The sequence below is a fragment of the Trematomus bernacchii genome, unplaced genomic scaffold (genome assembly GCF_902827165.1).
Source record: "Trematomus bernacchii unplaced genomic scaffold, fTreBer1.1, whole genome shotgun sequence".
Lineage (NCBI taxonomy): Eukaryota > Metazoa > Chordata > Actinopteri > Perciformes > Nototheniidae > Trematomus > Trematomus bernacchii.
Genome location: NW_022987625.1, coordinates 1097219 through 1121948, shown reverse-complemented (window position 1 = coordinate 1121948; position 24730 = coordinate 1097219). Strand labels below are relative to the sequence as shown.

The 24730-nt window shown below is 41.6% G+C and overlaps 1 protein-coding gene across 1 annotated transcript in view; it reads right to left on the bottom strand.

The window, feature by feature from the left end:
- The window catches only part of LOC117484398 (zinc finger CCCH domain-containing protein 18-like), a 40292-nt gene extending 16508 nt beyond the window's left edge, over positions 1-23784 (bottom strand). The window contains 14 exon segments of the mRNA XM_034132858.1: positions 480-758; positions 1101-1123; positions 1125-1194; positions 3189-3314; positions 7739-7921; positions 17578-17843; positions 18137-18251; positions 18624-18653; positions 18869-19011; positions 19130-19225; positions 19403-19551; positions 19953-20037; positions 21556-22532; positions 23598-23784. Of these exon segments, the coding sequence (XP_033988749.1) occupies positions 480-758; positions 1101-1123; positions 1125-1194; positions 3189-3314; positions 7739-7921; positions 17578-17843; positions 18137-18251; positions 18624-18653; positions 18869-19011; positions 19130-19225; positions 19403-19551; positions 19953-20037; positions 21556-22521 (2531 nt within the window). The 5' untranslated portion in view covers positions 22522-22532; positions 23598-23784.
- Between the last annotated feature and the right edge of the window lie 946 nt (positions 23785-24730).

The following is a 24730-nucleotide window of genomic DNA, read 5'->3' as shown; positions in this document are numbered from 1 at the left end:
ACACGTCAATACTGAGCATGATTCAGAGCAACACTTACAGGCAAAAGGAAACAGCAACTATCGATCTTAACAAAGTTATCAGAGCCATCTTTAAGGTATTGTCTAAAGACGTGCAGGAGGAAAAATTGTGAAGCCATTTGGTTTTAAAGCCTCGACCGTGGGGTAGCGTTCTTCGCCCGGAAACAGCTTGTTGTTGAAACTTGAGCGTACATTCTCCCATCTTCTTCCAACTGCCTGATCAATAGGAATCCAGGCCTGACATCATCCCCACAAAAATATTGAGTCAAAGTCCTAGCTAAACAAACTTGAAGACGGAAATATTAGGCCCTCTACTGCACGGAGTAATGTACTCCTTTTTTGTAGTGTCCAGTTGTCGTAACAAGCCCGCTGCTGACACATGTGGGGCAGCGGTGTGTTTATTGCTGATGCAACTTTAATTCGTATTATAACCTGAAATAGCCTTATGGTGAGGCACTTACCTTCGTGGAGGATGTTGCTGACGTTCTTTTCGCCTCTCTTCCCTCGGGTTTGGAGGCTTTCCAGGTTCCCTTGGAGGAGGGGGTCTCCCTACTCCACCGCTGCCTGCCGCGCCTCCTGCTCCCCCTGTCTCCCGGGGATTGGTTGGAGGCTTCCCTCCCTCGGGCAGGGGTTTGGAAGGCCTGCCCTGCGGTCCACCAGGTGGAGGAGGACTGGGAGCCTTCTTCATGGTGGGCTTATCCCTGCGAGGAGGGGGCATGGCACCCGGCTTCAGCGGCATGCTTAGGGATGTAAAAGGCACTTTTTCAAGCATGCAGACAGTGATCGATAGGCATGTGCTACAAACTAGCATGTCAGCAGAGCACATGCAATGCTTTAGCTAATGATGAACAAATCATTAACACAAATAAGAAAGCATGATGCAATGCAATGATGGAGAAAGCTACAACTACAGACTTTATTCTGCCTTGTTATGACAATAAATCACATGAAATAATAACATTATTTACAAACACTAACAAATTGAACCCTAGAATGTGTACTTAAGGAGAAACAAAGATAGAAGCAAATAATATACTCCTGGTGGACAATGGCTTAAATGGATGAAGGTGCTGAAGAGTTACCCTTTGGCTAACGCAGGGGGGGGGGTCGGCTTTGTTCTTAGCGTTCCTCTGTGCGGCTGGACTCGGTGACGGGGAGGTGGAGAATGATCGAGACCTGTAAGCAGTAAAGTAGTCATGACATATTGATATGCAGTTTCATTTCAAGAATAACATGACTATAATTGCTTTCATCTATTGCATTATGTTGATGCATTTACATTTTCAAGTGCGAGCTGAACAATTAAAGAAAAGCAATGTTAGTTTGTTAGTTAGTTAGATAGATAGCTAAGCAATGTGCAAAATCACTTTCAAATGGATCTCACATTGTAGACTAGCTCTGTCTGAAGGTGGCAACTAGGGATGCCAGCGATTATTCGATTTTTCGAATATTCGTTAGTCTCCATAATCGAAAATTATTTTTAAAATTCGATTTTATTTATATATTTTTTTATTATTATTTATGTTTTACTTTTTTTTCCTGGCTTAGTTTCAACCAAAATATAGACTAATGCTAATAATAGTAATAGTATTAATAATTGATTAATATTCGCCAGGGCTGTCCGATTTTCGAATTTGATCATGGTCAGTTTCTGGCATCCCTAGTGGCAACATCCACCTAGCACAAACTCCAAAGCCCAACAGGATCTCTCTCTTAATATGGACACTACAGGTTTACAATCACTTATTTACTGAACCTAAACCTTATTTGGATTACTACCAAACCCTTTGTCATCTCAGAGGCTTTGGAAAATTATCTGTGGGTAGTCATTTCAACAAATACAAATAGATAAAAAAGAGCTTAAAGGTATCAAATCAAGATACAACATGCTCATTTGCTGGTAGGCATTTTATTATAAAGCTTAGACAAAGCCAGGCTAGCTTTGTTTGCTTGCAGTCTTAATGATAAGCTCTAGGAAATATAAGTACATTGCAAATAAGCAAATAGTCAAAACATTCCGAATGTTTACCAATGTATTGCTAATAAATCTTACATCCTGTTAGTTGAAATAACTGTAAGTCCAACACGTGGCCAACACTATTGTTTAAAGAGGTTAAGATTTGTATTAACTTGATTAAGAAGGTGTTTATCTATATTATCTATTTAACTTCAACATTCCCGGATGTCTCACTAAGTGGCGCCTCCCTGCATATTCCTCCGAAGCATCAATCTCATTGTGCAAATCCTGATTGACTGGTGATCGTGATGTCTGCGTTGGGTAATCACGCATCACCCTTGCACATTAGGGTGGTCCTTAAAATTGAAAGTCGGAAAGTCTAAGCTCCAACCCCCAGAATTCATTCTATTAGTCAAGAAAAAATTCACAAAAAAAGTTTTCTTGACTAATAGAATGAATTCTGGGGGTTGGAGCTTAGACTTTCCGACTTTCAATTTTAAGGACCACCCTACTGAGGCTAAACTTCAAGGTTGATGAGGGAGGGGTACATGTTGTTGGAATTTGAATAAAATTCACCAGGAGAGTTGACTATCATAACAAATTCCGGTGGTTGGAGCTTAAAATAAATGAATTCGAAAATGGACATGGCACAAAGGACCACCCCTACCCTTAAAAAGCTTGCACATAATCTTTCAAACACCTTGACTCTCTTCAGAGCAACACTCAAACTGTTTTATAGTCTGGGATCACAGACTCGGCCACTAATACTACATTTCCAGCACTGGGTCAGACTGGCCCCTATGCTATGAATGATAACTTTAGTTGTGTAACGCTGGTTCTCATAGTAGCATAAGTGAGATAACTCACCACAGCCCTTGGTGCTGGGCGGAAACAAATAGGTGCTTATCTTGTACAATGCTGCGTTGAAGCACAAGCTGGTGGGTCGATTACATCACAATCACCACCCAATCAGGATTGGCTTAATCAGATTGATGCTTCTGAGGAATACGGAGGGAGGCCCATCCCATAGTGAAAAGTCTCACTCATGCTACTGTGAGAACTGGATTTATGCAGAGTGGGCTTTGTGTAAAACACTGTGTATAAACATGTCTGCAAGTAAAGGAGCAGTAGGGGAAGACTGCGTGGCTTTGTTTTTGCAAATCCAACAGCTAGGTGTACTATGATACACAGAGACCCACAGACTGATGTGTACCTGGAGCGGCTGCCACTGAAGGAGCTGCGCTGGGACGAGTGGCTGGAGTAGGAGCTGAACGAGGAAGAGCGGCTCCGGGAACGAGATGACCCAGAGCCTGTGTAGGAGGAAGAGTGAGACGAAGACCTGCAACAAACAAAGCACCCATAAGATACATGAGGTGCTCCTTAAACAGATCGCAAACTCTACACAAGTAAGTGGCAAACACACACTAGGCCTTTGAGCATTTTAAGATTTAGTATACAATGACAAAAACATGTTGTTGATTAATAAATATAGTTATAGCCTTTAGATCATTGACCTATAAATGTGAAATTAACTTTCGACCACAGGTAACACAGTTACATTATGTTATCTATTATTAGATCGTTTAGCTAAAGTTACATATCAAGAAAATGGCTTTAAAACAGTCAGCAGCGTTGTTTATTTTTTGTAAGGTTTGTTTTGTACTGTGCTGTTACTGGCACTTCATTCACTAAGGCTGCAGGTTACATTAATCAAACCTCGACTCATAGCAAACTCTTGCATGCCATGGACAATCATTTGGAGCCACTTCAGCCAACAAAAAAAGGTGACGTACTGTAGCCTCCAAACATGACAAGAATAATAATGCCGCACTAAAAGTCAGGATATTTTAAACTCTGCTGCTTCTAATTGACTGTTACGATGACCACTTTGGTCCAGGATTAAACATCTCAACAGCTACTAGTTGGATTGTATTAAGATTTTGTACAGACATTCATTGTGCCAAAAAGATGATGCCTATTGATTTTGAAATTTGTTATCAATCATTGAATGGATTTGCAATCAAATATGGTAAACACCTCCATGGTCCATGGTGATTATATTTACAATTAATAAAGTATGTAAATTGGTGTTATCCATTAAATCCATTTGCTAAAGCTATGGTTGTCAAAATATAAACAAAAGGGTTCTTGTGCATGGCCGTGGCAAAATGGCTGACCAGCTCCACCTAAAACATAGCCCCCCCACCATTTTTCCTGACCATCTCCAGTATTATCTAATAAAAAGCAATAGCCAGTAATAAATGATTTTAAACAAAGAAAAACAAATACATTTAGTTTAAGCCCATAACAAAGGATAATCTTGATTGAAAGAAAAGATACATTTAGCATGGAGCAACCCACATGTTCAACTGTTCTTCACTGTGTGCCAAAGTGTTTACAAGTTGCTTCATTGCTGATGGTAGATACAGGTACATCTCAATAAATTAGAATATCATGGAAAAGTTGATTAATTTCACTAATACTATTTGAAACTCATACATTATATAGATTAATTTCACACAAAGTGAATTATTTGTTTTAATCTTGATGATTACAGCAAATGAAAACCCCAAATTCAGTATCTCCGAAAATTTGAATATTGAAAAAAGTTCAATATTGTAGACTCACAGTGTCACACTCTGATCAGCTAATCAACTCAAAACACCTTCAACGGTTTCCTGAGCCTTCAAATGGTCTCTCATCTGCTTCAGTAGGCTACACCATCATGGGGAAGTCTGCTGACCTGACAGTTGTCCAGAAGACAGTCATAGTACACAAGCAACTGAGTTGACCGCAGACTTGACGGGCCGTCTCCACAGCAGCGTTAAAAAAAATCTTGAAACGCTTCTGCCCATTCACTTTGAATGGGGTGACGTCACTTTCCCTCACTTTTCGCCGAAATGCATTGTGGGCAGGCGAGCGGAGATTCTCAGGATTTTCAAGATTCAAAGTTGAACAATGTTCAACTTTTGAAGCTGAGGTGAAAGCGGCAGCCAATCAAATCCCGTGTACGCAAATCTGGCAGTTCAAGCTCTAGCCAATCAAACGGCGTGTATGCTGGGAGAGACATACCGCAGATCATTTCCTCATATTCCAAAAAATGGAGGAGAAATTAGCGGTAGCGAATCAATCACCCGGTGCTTTATGACCAGACCTACCGGGATATAAACCGGAGGAGCCAGGCATGGAGGGAGGTGGCAGAGACAGTGGTATGTTTTCGCCTGTTTTGGGGAGTTTATATCCAGTTTACTTCGGGCTTTTTGGCTTCGTATGTCGCGGGCGGGAGATTCATGTGATTGGTTGATCGCAAAAAAATCCCCAAGCCTCAGATACGCCCACCTCCAAGATTTTTTTAACGCTGCTGTGGAGACGGTCCGTGAGAGGATTGTCAAGCAAAAGCCATTCATAATCTGGGGGAGCTTCACAAGGAGTGGACTGAGGCTGGAGTCAGTGCATCAGGAGCCACCACGCACAGACGTCTCCAGGACATGGGCTCCAAGTGTCGCATTCCTCGTGTCCAGCCACTCCTGAACCAGAGACAACTTCAGAAGTGTCTTACCTGGGCTAAGGAGAAAGGGAACTGGTCTGTTGCTCAGTGGTCCAAAGTCCTCTTTTCAGATGAAAGTACATTTTGCATTTAATTTGGAAACTAGAAAATTCAGAGAAATGTTGACTGTGTGACTGAACCTTGGGTGCGCGTCCCGATGCTAACATTACCCCCGCTGAGTAAGTATTAATAGCATTAGTTGTATTGTTAAGGTACAACAAAGAATAGCCATTCATTTTAGCTCACTTTTAGCTGACTATTTCAACTGTTTATCTATTACATTTTTGGATTCTTGTAGCACATTCCTGCATCGTTTCTGAACATCTTTAGATTACCACTTGATTTAGTTAACGACCGACAGGTGTGTTCAAAGATCAAAGCGTTTCCACGGCAACGCCCTGCCAGTGAACGAGAGACAGCCTGTCAGAGAATGTATTGACAATATTGTGCTGCATTATTGCTTTTAAGTAAAAAACTGTAACTCCAATCAGCTAAATATCCCACCCAGAGTATTTAGGATACCAGATGAACACCTGATGACTCTCGTGTTTGTTATATGTGTCCATTTGATTAAATGAGCATATCGGTGCGGCCGTGATACATTTCCTTACATTATGATCACCAAATTATGTATGAAGAGTGAAAATTGTGGCCAGCCGAGCAATAGTTGGGAAAAAAACTCTTTAGATTTGACAGCTCCTCTCCCCTCTAGCCGTGATGTCACCCACTCAAAGTCTTAACGAGCTTTCCCATACACACCCATTATAAAATGTGTAACAGTGTGACATTTTCACAAAACGTAAGCTGCGACTACGTGAGAACCGTACTAGCTATAAAAAAATATCCATAGTCCCGAGAACCGTTTAAACTTGTAACTTTTGTTCTACGTTAAAGTATGTGGAATCTGTATGGGGTCAAAGTGGGGTGTTTTTGAGCTCTGTTCAAATGGATTTCCCATTCATTCCTATGGGGCAAATTATCACAGTTTTCTGCGATTTGCGGGAAAAGGGCTAGGCGAATCTTTTATAAAAGACATAGCAACCCGATCCCGGTCATTCCGCACGTTTTGATGTGTTTTTTGTGTGTTTCAGGTCAACGCTGCCAGACGAGTAGCATGACACCATTTGTGGCGGAAGAAGGAAAATAAGATTAGATAAGTATGTCGAATACTAGACTGTGTGTGGCTTCGCCAGTCACACATAATAAAGGTCCCAGAGTCTGTGGAGTGGAGAGGCACATAATCCAAGATGCTTGAAGTCCAGTGTGAAGTCTCCACAGTCAGTGATGGTTTGGGGAGCCATGTCATCTGCTGCTGTTGGTCCACTGTGTTTTATTAAGTCAACGCAGCCGTCTACCAGGACATTTTAGAGCACTTCATGCTTCCTTCTTCTGACAAGCTTTATGGAGATGCTGATTTCATTTTCCAGCAGGACTTGGCACCTGCCCACACTGCCAAAAGTACCAACATCTGGTTGAATGACCATGGAATTACTGTGCTTTGTTCCAGAAAACTCCCCTGACCTGAACCCTGTAGAGAATCTATGGGGTATTTTCAAGAGGAAGATGAGACACCAGACCCAACAACGCAGACGAGCTGAAGGCCGCTATGGAAGCAACCTGGGCTTCCATTACACCTCTGAAGAGGCACAGGCTGATCACCCACATGCCACGCCGTGTAGTGAGAGCAGAAACATTAACATTTCTGTATTTAAATGTTCTTTTTTTTTTTTTAATTGGTTAATTGCTTATGTAATATTCTAATTTTCTGAGAAACTGAATTTTGGGTTTTCATTAGCTGTAAGCCCTAATCACCTAGATTAAAACAAAGAAACACTTGATGAATGAATCTATATAATATATGAGTTTCACTTTATGAATTGAAATACTGAAATGAATAAACTTTTCCACGATATTCTAATTTATTGAGATGAACCTGCACTGTATGTGTGGCATCATTTGAGTGCACCTTTATTGGGGACTTAACCCTAACGGCAGGCATCCTTTTGTGACATTTAGTTTTTTTTGCAGGAAGATAACGGCAATGCTGCGTGTTTTAACACAATACAAAACTATTTGCCCCTCATAAGGACACAGGATATCCTCACTGAAAAGAAGATCCTAGGGCCATAGTCGAATATAGTTTCTCCAATAATCATGAACATCGGAACGCATTATGGCTCTCGTCATTGATATCCTGACTGAAAAGAAGGTCCTACCTGGAGGAGTTGGACATAGAGACAGAGGAGCCCGAGGGCCGATGGCGCCGGCGGTCTCGTGGTGGGGAGCCAGGCCCTGGGCGTCTCCTGGGGGACTTGGACCGACGCCAGGGGTCCTTCCACTCATCTGGTCGCCTCATGACTGGAAGATCATCCTTCTTCAAAGGAGGCTCCATCGGCCTGCTGAGGAGATTCAATTAAAGATCAACAGAGGGTTAGAGACAAGCAGCAGAGTAAAAACAAAAAAACAAACTATTTTCTAATTTTGTATAAACTTGAGAAATCTGATCATTTCTATGCTGTTTTAAATATTGCCTGTTTTGATGAGGTGACCGAGCCTGAAAAGCAGTTAGACTGCTTGAGAGACCCTATCTAATTCTAAATGTTATTAGACTCATTGTTGCTATATGTTCACATCATGCCGCTCTGCACAGTGAGACGGTGATATGTTTCCCCTGGTGAAGCAAAGACATCATTTGTAAAATGGTTGTCTTTAAGAGTCCATATGATAGGCTGAAATGTTTCAGAGTGATAACAGTTTGAGAGTGTATTTATGAATCACTACACCCTAACATCTATATCCACCTTCACCCTCTTTTGCAAGGGATAAAAGGGACTATCAGATAGTCCCCCCTGACCCCAAGAATGTAAAACCCAGGAGTACAAAAAACGAATATATATATTTCAGAAAGAGAATAAAAAAACATGTGGATTGATTGCATCATCGTGTCATAAAAAAAAAAGTAATAACCTGCTGACATACTGTAGAAAGGAGCTGATTTGCAATAAGCCGCTAGATAATTCACAGCTGTGACATTTACAATCAACATGTATGGGATTTTCCCAAGGAGAGAGGCCAATGTTTATTTTTGCAAACACAGCCAGATTCAAATGTTTATCTTTAAGAGTTCATGTAAATATTTGTTGGAGGAAATGAACACTACGAGTGGATATTCCCACTGTGAATTGATCTTGTATACAAGAAACACTTTTTTGAAGGAGACCTTTCTCTGTGTTTGTTGCTGTATGGTTTAGTCTAGGCATTACATCTTATTTGAGGAGGATGCGTTTACTATTAAATAGCAAGTGTCTTTGGACAATGTGCTGCTTTGAAGCTTGATATCACATTTCATAAGGTAGAATTAAACTAAAAACTACCGTCAACCTGGAACCGGAAATCATAGCTGGAATTACAAAATCTGCTTCAACCCAATTAATCAATTGATTTCCTTATGTATGTACATACACAACATAAGTACACAAAGGGCACATATCCCCCAGTGGATGAGACACTGCAGGTATGATGCAATAGCAAACATGTGACCTCAGAGCACAACTCACAGCTATAAATAGAATCATAACATGAGCTATTATTAGCCCGCAAATATTTTTTCTTATCATCAACTTGATTCATTTAGGAAAGGTATGAATAAAGGGAAGCAGGGCAAATAAACCCATGAGGCCAGGAAGAACAACCAAAGCTACTAGGATGTTTGCACTCCTCTGTGTTTAATGACTGCTGGAGGAGTTTTCTGGAAAGGCATCAGTGGATGTAATCTGATGTTGACCTTTGCATAACCCTAACGTCATACATTTCTATTTTAAAGCAGGTTGTTCAAAAAAAAGTAAACACATCAGAGCATACAGGCTTCAGGAAGTTCAGCATAAAGACGTTTTTAACATTAGTTGAGGCAACTACCTTGCATTAACCTACTTGAAAATGTTTATATGTACAGTCCTGAATTCAATTTAACTAGTTTTTTCTGTTAAAGAAGTGAAATTCAAAGCAACAGAGTAGACTATCATAGTAGTGTAGTTGACTACATGGGATTTATTGTTTTGTACTCCACTTTGGTATCGTGATATTTTATTGGTATTGGTATCGACTACTACATTTTTGGTATTGTGACATTCATACATAAGTTCCAACCAGTTCTTCTTCTTTAACCATGAACAAGATTTGATCAGATGGAACTGAGCACATCGATAGAAATTATTTGATTCATCTGAAATAATTATTAGGAAAGTGAGTTTTGGACAATATCATCATTTTTATGTATATTTTCCAACTCTTAGCTGTATGAACTTGATTGTATTGGATTTAAGGATATCAGGTGATGTGTATTTGTGTAATGAGGGAGGGTGTGGCCTAAGGAAATCAACACCTTATGTCAAGGTGTGTATAATTGTTATGTCCTCATCAGGACATTGTTGTTCATTTGTTGGATTTGTCTCCCCCTGCTGGCAGTAGTTGAAATGTGTAAAATATGTACCATGTGTACTAGTGAGGAAGCTACATGTGAACAGGACAGCCACATGTTTATGGTGACCACAATCCGCTCCAATCTTTGACGTTCCATGCCTTTGGTCGCATTCTTGGTATGTACAATTGATATAAACATAGTGTTCTTTCATTTCCAGTTAATATGTGAAGCAATTAATAATGTTTATAGAGAATATTTTTGGGAAATGTGTGTTAATGTGTGTTGTAAACTCCTCTGTAGAACTACCGTTAGCTACAGCCATCATCATCGTCACGGAGGAGAAGGACACACACTGGGTGTTTCTCAATCTCGAGTACGCTTGCTTGGTAGCACATGTCTGCCGAGCATCTTGCTTCAGAAGCGAGGCAAGAATACTTCCTGGCATTCGGAAAACAAAGAGTGGAACAGGCTAGCAAGTGTGCAGGTGTGCTTCATATGAGAGGCCCCGCCTTACATCTTCCGCCACAGATTTGGGGAAATTGGTCCGTGCGCAAAGCACTGTGGGAATTTTAAGACCGTGAAGTCTACTCATGTGCAGACTCGATATTTCTCCAAACGGAGTACGCCGGGCTCGGTAGATTTCCAAGTATGCTGGAGATTGGAACAGTACTTCGGCGGCACTCGATGACGTAGTATGCTTGAAATAGTGGCTCTGGAGCAGCTTTACTCGCGATTGAGAAACACCCACAGCCTGCCCAGGTGGACGCACGCGAACGCGACAACGAACGTAGCGTGCGCATTCTAAAAATAGCTCACAGATGGTGAGCAGGTACCGCGGTTTTGAACTACAGTATTGAATTTGACAGAAAACAACAATGAAACGCCAGCAGAAGAATAGTCTAATGAGTCGGGTGAAAAAAAAGACAGGAGATGTGAGTTGGTTTATTCAGTAAATTAGCTCAGGATAATTGGATGTTCTTGCACCTGTTGATGTGAGGCTAATGCAGGATTTGCTAGCTTGATGCTACCGGCATTTAGCGGCAGTGACTCAACAAATTGCCTCTTAAAATGTATGGTCAGCAATGTATGACAAGCAGACTGCTTGTTTAATGTTAGACTCACACCAATAGCTCAATATGATCATAACACGATTGCTTTCATATCAGAGATCAGATGAGGTGGAGCTGCCTCCAGCAATAGAGGATGAGGCAGAGAGAAGCAGAACAGGGTTGCAGCAGGTATGTTATATGCTGTAGTCAGGTGATTTAAATGTATCAATGAAAGGAAGAAGTGTAGGCTACATGATAAGAAGGGAATACAGTTTGAATAAAAGTAATAAAGTACAGTGTAACACTGTACTTTATTACTTTTTAATGTACAAATACTTTGTTACTGTACGATAACAATAATCCACAGCTCCTCTCTGCTCCAGAGGATAAAACAAAACAAAAATTCAGCACCCTGCCAAGGCAGTAAACCTATGGGAAACACTGCATTTATTTAATACCTTTAGTTGGTTTACAGATTTCGATTAATGATGTGAAATATAATCACTTCTTAAAAAAATGATGCATTTCTCCGTCTGAATATGATGCCTTTTGGCCAGATGTTTGGCCAGATTGCTTGTGTTTCTGCGCTTACGCGAAAACACTAATGGCTAACGAGCATTGTCCACATCAAGCCTTCTACAGTATCACTATACTTCTGAACGCTCCATTCTCTCCGTCCCCAGCAGATCTCTGTGTGCACGGCGCTGCAGCGTGTCTGTGAGCGAGCAACCCTTCCCCTGAATCAGTCCCAGAACCAACAGGCAGAGTGACCCGCTCTGAATCAGTCCAAGAACCAACAGGCAGAATGACCCGCTCTGAATCAGTCCAAGAACCAACAGGCAGAATTACCCGCTCTGAATCAGTCCAAGAACCAACAGGCAGAATGACCCACTCTGAATCAGTCCCAGAACCAACAGGCAGAATGACCCGCTCTGAATCAGTCCCAGAACCAACAGGCAGAATGACCCGCTCTGAATCAGTCCAAGAACCAACAGGCAGAATGACCCGCTCTGAATCAGTCCAAGAACCAACAGGCAGAATGACCCGCTCTGAATCAGTCACAGAACCACAGGCAGAATGACCCGCTCTGAATCAGTCCAAGAACCAACAGGCAGAATGACCCGCTCTGAATCAGTCCAAGAACCAACAGGCAGAATGACCCGCTCTGAATCAGTCCAAGAACCAACAGGCAGAATGACCCGCTCTGAATTAGTCCAAGAACCAACAGGCAGAATGACCCGCTCTGAATCAGTCCCAGAACCAACAGGCAGAATGACCCGCTCTGAATCAGTCCAGAACCAACAGGCAGAATGACCCGCTCTGAATTAGTCCAGAACCAACAGGCAGAATGACCCGCTCTGAATTAGTCCAGAACCAACAGGCAGAATGACCCGCTCTGAATTAGTCCAGAACCAACAGGCAGAATGACCCGCTCTGAATCAGTCCAGAACCAACAGGCAGAATGACCCGCTCTGAATCAGTCCAGAACCAACAGGCAGAATGACCCGCTCTGAATCAGTCCAGAACCAACAGGCAGAATGACCCGCTCTGAATTAGTCCAGAACCAACAGGCAGAATGACCCGCTCTGAATTAGTCCAGAACCAACAGGCAGAAATGACCCGCTCTGAATTCAGTCCAAACCAACAGGCAGAATGACCCGCTCTGAATTAGTCCAGAACCAACAGGCAGAATGACCCGCTCTGAATTAGTCCAGAACCAACAGGCAGAATGACCCGCTCTGAATCAGTCCAGAACCAACAGGCAGAATGACCCACTCCGCTCAGACCCACATGGATTTATGTTTTAGAAAAATACTTGCGTTACCATCATGTCATGTTTTTGTTTGGATTTAATCAAGTCTTGGATTGCATTGTATGAACGTCCTCTTGCTATTTTCAGACGATAAATACGTGTGTAAAGTTTGTGAAGGCAGGAGAAAAGCTTCCGCGATCTCCTTCTCCTCTGTTTCTCCTCACCCCCCCCCCTCCCTGAAAATAATTAGTGACAGGCTGATAATAACCGGATAGAAACTTTATTATTCACTTAAACAAATGTTGATCTCTGATTGAGATATGATGAAGCTAACTTAATCTCATACATTCATGTGATTTATGTAACAGTAACGGGCCGTCTCCACGGCAGCGTTAAAAAATCTTGAAACGCTTCTGCCCATTCACTTTGAATGGGGTGACGTCACTTTTTTTCGCTTTCGCCGAAATGCATTGTGGGCAGGCGAGCGGAGATTCTCAGGATTTTCAAGATCCAAAGTTGAACAATGTTCAACTTTTGAAGCTGAGGCGGAAGCGTCAGCCAATCAAATCCCGTGTACGCAAATCTGACAGTTCAAGCTCTAGCCAATCAAACGGCGTGTATGCTGGGAGAGACAGACCGCAGGTCATTTCCTCATATTCCAAAACATGGAGGAGAAATTAGCGGTAGCGAATCAATCACCCGGTGCTTTATGACCAGACCTACCGGGATATAAACCGGAGGAGCCAGGCATGGAGGGAGGTGGCAGAGACAGTGGTAGGTTTTCGCCTGTTTTGGGGAGTTTATATCCAGTTTACTTCGGGCTTTTTGGCTTCATATGTCGCGGGCGGGAGATTCATGTGATTGGTTGATCGCAAAAAAATCCCCAAGCCTCAGATACGCCCACCTCCAAGATTTTTTTAACGCTGCCGTGGAGACGGCCCGTAAGACAGAGAATAAGTGTGCACCCACATGCACTATTTTTGTTTTTACATGCTGTTGTAAATACTCCTGTTGTCTGCTGTGTTCAGACTCAAGTCCTGTGTGTGATGCCACATTCAGGACATTTCTTTTACAGAAGACCGTTGCTAGAAGCTGCAGCTAGACTGCAGAAGCATTAGTTTTTATTTTTTTTAGGATGGAACAATTTCACACACAGAAATAGGGAGGCTTATTAACATTTTGGATTGACCCAGAGCACTGTAGTTGTTCAATAATTAAAATAATCCTCAAAAATACAACTTGCCTAATAATTGTACACACAGTATAGCTTTAAAGATGACTTGAAAGATTTCAGACTCAGCTGAAGTATTTCATTGCACATTAAGAGGAATAGTTTTGTATAACCATACTGCCATGTCAGTGTCATTACAGCGTTTCCAACAGGATGTTGTGAAACTGTTGTGAGTTGACCTCAGACCAGAGGTCTGTACTACGAAGCCAGATTTTTGCTTAGGGAGCTAACTTCAGGGAAAACTCTGGGTTTCCGGTCTTACGACGCTGGTTCTCTTCTTACCGGGCTAGATCTCCATGGTAACTTATGCTGAACGGCTAACCTGCTCTGGAGCAGGTTGGTTCCAGGATAAGAGATCAACTCAGTGAAAGCACCGCCTGCTGACCAATCAGAGCTCCGTGTGCGGAGTTTAAAGTTATCAAGTCATATTACAGGATAGAGGAAATACAGAAAAACTGCCGTTGCAGGAAAGACGGCCGGCAAAAATCAACTGACTGTGTGAACGTGAACATTTATAGAATATCCCCTCCCATCTTCAGAGCAATCTGACTATTATAACATTAGCGTTAAGAAAGCTCACTTAAATATCTGCCACAACATAAGTAACCGGATCAGAGTAACATTACGTACAGTCCGTGGCACTGTGAGTGCAGACGTCGATGTGTCCCATTATCATTCATATCATATCACATCATAATGTATCATATATTTCCTTATCTGAGTCAGCTGAGCCGTATCTGGCCGTGCAACACTCACAGTGTCACATACTGTATGCAGAAGTATTATTTTAAGCAACACATTAAGTTGACGAAACACTCGAGTCAAATGTAATTAAAGTCAGATCGTGTCTTGGACGGGGCAGTGATATCATAAACCTGTTAATGTACGCATTCAAACACTTTTTCTTTTACCAGCTGTATTCACCTTGCAGGTGCAGCTATGTGGCTTTTATCCTGGATAAAGTGTTTAAGTCATGGATGTTTAAAGTTTAACTTCTTCATATTTGTCTAATATTATAGTTCACTTTTCATTCAGGAAGTATGACGCTGCGCTGTCAGTACGCTTGTCCCTGTTTGTGATTGGTCAAATGTTGCTAACCCCGCCCCTTTCATGTGAACGCGCACTCAGCCGGACGGAGAAACCCTGGCTTGAGTTACCAAATTGATAACCAGCGTCGTAGGACCGCTTAGCGAGAGCGCGTTTGTTTTGGATTAGGTAAGCCAGGTAACTCAAAACATATCCAGGGTATGTTGAACTGGATTCGTAGTACAGGCCTCTGCTAAAGGCTCCAGGGGTAAACTCCCCCCGAGGATAATGATAGGAGATTTTAAAGGTCACCTATCATCCTATTTTTAGGCAATAGCATAGGTCTCAGATATATAAAAATATATAAAAAACATGTCTATGAAGTGTTTTGCTCAAAATACCAAACAGATCACCCATTCTAGCCATGCCTCACATCCTTCTATTTCACTTCCTGTTTCAAAAGTGCTGATTTTGTGTATAAAGCTTTAAAAAAAGAAAAGAAGAAATTGATAAAAAAAGAGGGGCGGAGCTTATTCCTGCTCATGCGGGAGATTCTACCGGCAGATACTGCCGTGATGAAACGCCATATCATGGATTATCAAGTATGAGTTCCTTTTTATTTCCTGCTTCTTCACACACATGCTCTCCAGTACAGGTTAGCTCTGAGTGTTAGTGATGCTAATGTAAACATGCACCAACCATATTACGTCCAAAACAGTCGGGCATTGTTTCTGATAGCAACGTTTCTGATAGTGCCGTGGGTCTGCATTGCCGAAATGACGTCATATCGGACGCAAATCTGGATCAGCTCCGTTGTACCTCCGTTTTTAGAGATTTGGGTACGGAGGAAAAGAGAGGGTTTTATTTTCTGACGCTGCGTGAGTTCCCTGACACACCGGGGACACATATTTATGTATAAAAGACATCAAAAAGTGCATTTTGCATGATAGGTCCCCTTTAAAGTTAAATGCATCAATCTGGTTTTCTTTAAGAGCAAACATATAGGCTGGATTAATGAAGAACTCTGTGCTCCTGAAAACATTATATTAAAAAGAAAAAAAACTCTGTCTTGGCTGTGTGAGGGTTCTTCAGCTGAAGAACCCTCACACAGCCAAGACAGAGTTTTTTTTCACACTTCATTCAGGCCTGGGGATTGACGTGAGAAGGTTGCTTACGTAGTACAAAGCAAAAAAATAGGTACAGAAATGTTCCGACATTTTCCGATTCACAAAACATTGCGTACCGGCGAGGGAATTGCGTACCGGCACTTCCTACGCCTGTTTCCCTTTATAAATCACAATCGACTCGAAATGCGGCGCAGCTTTTGCAGGCTTCACGTAACGCCCATATTTGCCTATAAATAGTCAAAGAAACGCCCATTCATTCATTCATTCTGACTGACTGCATGAAGAAGATCGCAGGAAATTACGACCGAACAGCTAAAAAAGACATCTCACACCGTGTCAGATTTTGGTTATTTTGGGGAGGTGGAGATAAATCATATTGTTTGGTGGATGCAGTTTGAACCAGAGTAGCAGCATGGAGGTCGGATCGTCACCAAAATAAATAAATAAGTGGTCCGAAAAAAGTTAATGACAAAAAAAATACACATAACCTTCCTCAGGCAGTGTGTTTGTCCCGGGGACAGGAGACACCCCCTTGATGAGAAACTCTAAGAAATGATCGGGGAATCCCTCCGGAGTGGAGTCATGACGACTGGATCTGAATTATTTTTGTTGTATTCGGTGGTTTGTGTTCCAGCTGTCGATCAGCAACTATATATCCATAATCCACCAGTTAAAGGAAATACAATGTGTTGTGTTATATTAGCTGTACAATTTACCACATATGGTGTTCTTAGTTTCCATACCTCCTGTGTTTTACGAGCGACTTATCAAGTCTTGGCAAACGGCATAAAACACGATTAAACGTGATAGTATATAAAACCATGCTCGTATCTACAACCTATAGAAAAGCAAAACGGCGTCAGTTTAGACGTAATTCTGTCCTCCTGCTTACCGCATCATTTATGAGAAAACATTTCAAAACATTAACACAACATATTCGAGGTGGTTTTAAATAACATATCCGTATTTATTTATTTCTCCAAGTTATGTTTTTGTGTGCACTGAGGAGTCTCAAACAGGCGTTTGTTTAATCATTTTAAGATTGGCTTTAATCAATGTTTGAAAATGAATTCTTCATATTTGATAAATGAGGTAACATTTTATTTATTTCCACATATTTCTCTCCATTCTTCCTTCTGCCAACGGTGTCGCAGTTTCTCGTCTCTCCCGTTGTTGTGCTTAGTGCGTACGCATGGGTTAGAGTTTGCGTGGAGGACCGCACATTTTCCCGTCAAGTTAGTATTTTATAAATCGCAAACATTGCGTAGAAACTGGCGTACGCCATTTTTTGAGCGTATATCCCTTTATAAATGAGGCCCCTGGTCATTACATTATTTATGTTCAAGTGTGGGATCATTTTGAGCAGGTAAAGGACAACCCCAAGAAGATGATATGGAAAATCTCAGATAATAAAACACTATACCTGAAGCCAGCTCAAACTTCACTTACTTAGGAGGCAGACTGAGGGGAGAACGTGGTTTCACTTTGTCCTCGTCTTTCTTCTCCCTGGGGTCTCGAGGAGGACGCATCCTCGGCCTCTCCTTCTCATCCCGCTTCATCCGGTCCCTCTCCCACTCGTCTTTCCGCCGCATCCTCTCCTTCTCGCGCTCTCGCTCTCTCTCTCTCTCTCTCTGCCTGCGCTCCCTCTCACGGTGGTCTCTCTCCCTCTCTCGGTCCCGGTGCCTCTCCCGAGGGTCCTGGTCACGTTCTCGCTCCTGTCAAATAAATATGTTTAGTTTTCTAGCTAAAAAGGTTTGTCTTCCTGTGGAACTCATTCTAAGGCCCATTCATTCCTACTGATGAGTTTATTTCTAAAGGAAAAGGCTGTGTCCAGGTAAAGAACAAGTGGTGACTGTACTTAATAAAAAGCATTACTCTCACATGTCATTGTACTGTCCACTATACATGTTGTTCACATGTTGTGCTCTGCTTGGTCTATGCTTAGACATGTTTCTTGATTTTGCGCTGACAACCTGAACACTCGGAGCAGTCTGCGGAGAATACTCACACTGTAGGGGTAAGGAAGAGGGGCTTCTGTGTACTGCACTCTGAAGTTTTCATACTGACCACCTCGCCATAGGGCCTCCATTTCATAGTCATAGTATGGATCAGCATAGGGGTCACTGCAATATTCCACAAAGGTTATTTGAATGTTTACGGATCACATTGGGAAATACTTGATATACATTTTTATTATATATTCATGAGTCAGACTGACTTTTTTCAGTTTTCAGAAAGAACAGAGATGCCTTATACACTGTTGTTTAATGAATTACCTGACTTAAATAAGCAATACGCACATCTCTGACAAGAGACATAGACCAAAAAGCTGTGCACAAATCATTAATAGTCTGTTCAACTGTGACCTAAATGTTAGGCAGTGTCCTTTTCAACAGTTTCATACAAAAGACAATGCTCTTGGTCTCCCAGTTACATCTGTCTAGACTAAGGCTTAGTGAGTTTCATTCAAGTTGTTCAAGTTGGTCTACACTCACCCATATACAGGATCTCTGAATTCCATTTCGCTGAAAGAGGAAAAGACATTTGAATCAATGACAGAACAATCTATTTATTCATATTCGTCACGGATATATTTGTAGTTATATATAATATATAATATAACTTAAAAAATACAAAGATGATGTTATTGTAGCCTAAGAATGTAAGTACTTTTAAGGTAACAGCAAAAGGTGCAGGGGACACTATCAGAAAAACAATGTGTTCAATGTAAAGGTCATACTCTCTGATGATGCGGTAGCTGCGTTCTCTAAAGAATTCATTCTCTTTGTCAAATTCTCTCTCGTCCTCTCCGATGGTCACGTTGAAACGCTTCTCCTCAAAGTCGGGCTCCTGTTCCTTACGAATGGTGGCCTTCTTCAGCACCTATGGGAAACAGAGCCGGACCACACAACCACTGGATTAAACACTGATAAGTGTTGGTGAAAGAGAGCATCAACACGGTTTAATGATGACATGAAGAGAATTTTCATAGTAGTGTTACCTCTTTGGCATGCCTTAGACCTCGCTCCCAGGCACTCTCCACAGGAGGCTCCACTGGAGGAGGAGGTGGGGGGAGCTCCTCCACTGCAGGTCCAACCTAACGTGGGAACAGTTGCCTAATATTTGTACAAATGCTCGCAGAGAGATACAGTTCTGGACATTTTATTCGGGTCCATTTTTTAATCTTTATGTTTTAATCTGTACAGCAGCTTTTTCAAAATGCCCCAAATTATACATTGTTTTTGAGTGTTTAACCAAAGCAACAAATACTTACCCAGGGATTGTTGGGTATGAGTGGGTGTGGTCCTCCAGGAGGCGCACCATTAGGTGAGAAGAGGTCAGGCTTACTGATGAGAGAATAGTTACCCTTGTCATTGACTCCAGGGTGGATGAACCTACAGTTCATACCCCAAGTGCAATTCCCTGGAGGACAAAAAAAACAACGTACCGGTTTACAATCAGTTGATACCATAACCACTTTGTCATACTTTTTTGGTACGAACTAAATTATCAAATTAGAGTGTAATGATGGATGCAACAATATGGTGTTTTAAGAAAGAATTACATTTTGATTAATCTCCATGTTTTTAATCGAGTGCATGTCTTACTATGAGCAGTAGAAAAAGAAACAAATCTATTTTAAGTACAATGACTCTCCCTGCTGTAGAACATAACAATCACTGACATACAGTCTTAAGTCAAATACTTTATTTCAGAGTGTTTTACTTTGACAAGGCTAAACTACAAAGGATCTGACTAGCAAGTACGAAAAAATAATCTGGCAATCCATGTTCTGAGTGTGATTTACACACACACAGACCTACCTTTGATGAAGAACCTGCAGATGGGACGTGGTCTGATCTTTCTGTCGGACGGGTCTTTAACCTCCCCCTCCTCCAGGTCATCATCCTGCCCAGACATAACACATCATGACACATAAGAAGGTCTGAACGAATCCTACATATGAATCATTAGGGATGACACCATACCGGAATTGTTTTAGTGTACTAATGGTATTTAAGCATTTTTAATGCATTATTTTATAAATATTGTTCAGTATGGATGTCTCAATAAAGTTGTTTTATCCAGATCCCAATACAATTTCCTTATTAATGAGTAACTGGTGATATGGAGTCTGATCCAATACTTATATAAACTTAGCAGCAGGGAACATGCAGAGGATTAAATCATGTGTGTCTGTTATTAAAATAATAGGTGTAGCCTTTGTCCCATGTTTACAAGCTACTTCACTGACATACTAATGGTCCTGGTTCAAACTATTAAGTTATTTATATGATTTGAATTAGGGCTGCTCGATTATGGCAAAAATCATAATCTCGATTATTTGGGTCAATAATTGATATCACGATTATTAAAAACGATTATCCATTTACTTTGAAAACATACATTTATTGAAAAGAATAATGTGAACAGTATGTTTTTAACAGTTGACCCTGAACCCTGAACTTTAAGTATAATTCAACTGAAAAACCAATAAAATGGTATTTGGTATTTGATAGTAAATTGTAGTGTAGGCTGCAGAGCAGAAGAGCAGTAAGACTAGCGGGCTGAGGTGGACAAAACACAGAAGAGTACATCCAGGAAAGGATCAACATTTAAAAACGGCTTTATTTTAGCCAATGCAGGTCCATTGAACTAAACCCTAATAGGCCCCTGACCAATGCTTTGAAAAGTTTAGGACATCTAACTGTCGAGTCCATAAAATCAAAAGCTACAATTTAAAAAAGTTTTGTATTGATGAATTAAACAAAACACAACTCAGAATTTCAGTCTAGAAAAACAGCTGCCAAAACTTGTATATACAGAAGGCATTTCGTTGCCATTAGCCTGCACCCCATCAATCACCCTACTGAAGAATATAGCAGGGTTTTGTCTAAACCGGGTAACAGGGGCACTGCGCACACTTACTTTTAACGTCCGCCCTCATACCTAAATGCAGAATTTCCCTGTAAAATGTTAAAGTGATGCCAGAAAAACAATATTTCTGTTTGTGAAAAACTGTATAATTACTCCAAAAATATGAAAGTCTTGTTGAATGGACTGTCAGATGGCAGACACAGCTTTGTTTTTACAGAGCTCCGAATCAATAGGGGATGGATGTCTGGTCGGTCTGCCGGTGGACGAGTGGCAGGCAGCAGGCTAACCCCGAAACTGTGATTTCTAAATTAGATAGTTTATTTGAACTGTCTGTAGAGGAAATAAAGAAACCGTAACTCTGGATTAATTTGTTGTTTGAGGTGCTATATATGACTCAGCAGCTTCAAGACATTAAGAAACTATTATTTTCCGCGTCGATAATACATTATTTTGTCCGGAAAGAGGGCGGGCCCGGAAGTGACTTTAGCGCCCTCATACTATATCTTTCTAGAAAAACCCCTGTATAGCATTCAAACTGGGAACACTTACATCAATCTCCCCTTCATCAATCTCTCCATCATCCTCCTCCTTCTTTTTGTCTCTGAAGGAATCTCTGCGCATCCTCTCGGGGCCTTTGGAGTCGCCTGTCCTCTTGTATTCACTGTCTTTAGGGGAAGGGGGAAGGATAGGTTTCTTCTCCCTCCTCTTAGATCTCTTGTCCTCATTTTCTTCCTCTTCTACCGCTGCTTTAGTTTCTTCCTCATCTTCCTCTTCGTCAGGTGCAGGGATGCTGGGCTCTTCTGGGACTTCCTCATCGTAATCAAGTTCGTGCTCGTCTACCTCCCGGGAAACAGACACCGAGTCATCCTTCAGGTCCCTCACTGCCACCGCTTTTCTCCTCTCCTCTTCCTGAGCTCTCATCCTCTTCTCTGCGACTGCCTTACTTTTGTCTTCGTCATCCACCTCAGCTGCCAATGGATCTGCTGAGTCATCCTTGCTGTATCCGTATCCTTCCTCCCCGTCTTCTTCATCTTCTTCAGCAATAAAGCTCTTGCCCTGTTCTGGCTCGGAGTCTGGAGACTGCGGGGTGTCAAAGACTCCCTCCTCTGGCTCCATTCCTTTCTTCTCGTCCTCCCCATCCAATTGGCCTCCCTGCGGACCATCTTCATCCCCCTCCATCAGCAAAATGGTCCCATCCTCAGGTTCCATCCCTCCTGTTACTCCTTCAGGCTCCTCATCTTCAGGGTCTGAGACAAAGTCAGGGACAACCTCATCGTCTTCATCCCTTTCCTCCTCTAATTCCGATCCTCTTCCTCTGCTTTCCAACATGTCTTCTTCCTCCTCAAGTCCCCCATTCTCCTCTTCATTGACCAACTCACTGTCTGAGATTACCCCATCTTCATCTTCATCAGGAGAATCCAGCAGCTCACTGTCAGAAAGGCCCTTCTCTTCCTCCTCCTCCTCCTCCTCCTCAGGGGACTGAGGGGATTGGGTATGGCTTTCAGGAGTATCCATTAGAGAATATTCTAGAGTAAACAGAAATATAGTAGTTTGTGAAAACCAGTCACATTGAAACGTCCAAGTAAACATGTTGAATAGTGAACATTTGTGTTTTTCTATATAATGAAAACATCAAGCCAGAATCTATTCAAAAACCTAACTTGAACAACCGTACACGTCAGCCAGGTTACATACCATATCATATATTGGAATATTTTCCAAACAATTAAGCTGAACACATTTAAATTATGCACCCAGTTTGTTCAACTGCAAGCAGCTAAAACCCATCAGACAAACTAAGTTCTGTATACAAGAGATGTTACACATACTATCACCCTATATATGCCAACTAAATAAGCAAACCAGACCTTTAATTTGAGATTGGAATGTCCCACTTTTCATAATACAACAGATCATATAATGGTCTACGAAAGCAAACTGTGTTTGTTTGTCATTAATGTGTACTTTTCCCGAGTAAAGAAAACTCGCTAGCAATCTAATAAAACTATCTATCGCAAAGAGGAATATCATTTAATGTAAAAAACCTTTCTATGAGGAAAAGACATAGCAATATGTATAATTGACAACAGGAGGAACTACGGCGCTGCCAATTCAACAGCAAATGAAACGTGATCAATAGCCAGCTAGCTAACAAATAAGTTAACGTGATCTGCCAGTGGTGACGCTGGGAGCTCAAACCCTCGTCTTCAAATGTTTCGTTGGGGCAAGTCATCTAAGGATGTGTACATGATTACACAGCATGCCAGAGATCGTAAATATAAAGTGTTCCTGCAGGGGAACACACTTCTAATAGCTCGGTCGCGCGAGGAGGCAACAAGGCCTTATCTCTCCGTGAATGCGAGCAGCGACCACACCGCACTCACCAACTCTGCCCATGTATTCCTAAAACTATTTCACAAATTAACCGGTTAATGTGACCTAACCGGCATGGCACAGCTTCTCCAGCAATGTGCGAACTGTGCAGCACACTGGTCTGTGTTTCTGTTAACAATGCAGCCTCCTATGAAGCTAACTTTAGGCTAATGTGCAGCTACACTCAGCTAGCGGCTAACGAGCACACATTTATTCACCTTGCCGACCCGGAGCTCTTCAAAGACGGCACTGCTGCGGTAAGAACTCCCCTCTCCTGTGGTGTTGTTCTCTAACACTCTACAATATTATCATGCGGTTTAATTTAACAGCTATGGTGGAGAGAAAAGGCATTCCTCACGGCAAAGCAAGAGCAGCCATTACCTCAACGTCATCAACAGACGACAGTCCAGGCGGAAGAAAAAAACCGCGTTGGAAACAAAGCAGAACAGATCTGAGATCCGTGCGAGGCACATCGTGATGTGGCCAGCAGGACAAAATCAGATCGGCGTAGCCTACATCACATTCATCAATGAACACAATCTTTATTATATGTTATGATATCATTATATTAATATCATATATTTTATTAACAAAGTACTTATTGTTCAGTTTGTTTCTGTGAATAATGTAATTTAACAAATTGAGAGAAAATAGTTTCTGATAGGCTACTAAAGAGAGTGCTTTTGTAAAAACCTCTACAGCAAGCAAGATCTATGAATAATAAGACACTCAGTGCAAAGTCAATAAAATAGGCTCCAGTGTTCATTTTTAATAAAATGCATCTTTCCCCTTCTAACAGCCAGATGGCAGCAGTGACCTTCCATCAGATGATGAGTGCAGGTAGTATAGGTCAGGGACGGCAGTTGTATACAACACTAAATGTCAAATGCTTGATCACTTATTTTCATTTAATGTTTTTTCTTTCTTTCCCTATTGCTTTGTTCTTTTTTTCTACATTGTTGATGAACAAGGTGGAGGCGTGTGGCGCAGTGGATAGAGCCTTGGTATGGGGGTCAGGAGGTCACAGGTTCAAACCCCACTGCAGTCAGCATGTCGTTGTGTCCCTGGGAAAGACACTTCACCCCAAATTGCTCCTGTGGGGATTGCCCACAGTATTGAGTATGTAAGTCGCTTTGGATAAAAGCATCTAACAAGTAACATGTAATGAACAATGAAAACTGTACAGCTATGTAATAAGAACATGGGGAGAGTCGGGCAAGATGACACATTTTTAATTATGTAAAAGTGTACTATGCAAAGTGAATTTCACTTTTTTTATTTTGTAGATGGATAATTAGATAGATATTAGATTAGATAGCTTTTGGGTGTCTGGGTTTATATATCCAAGAAC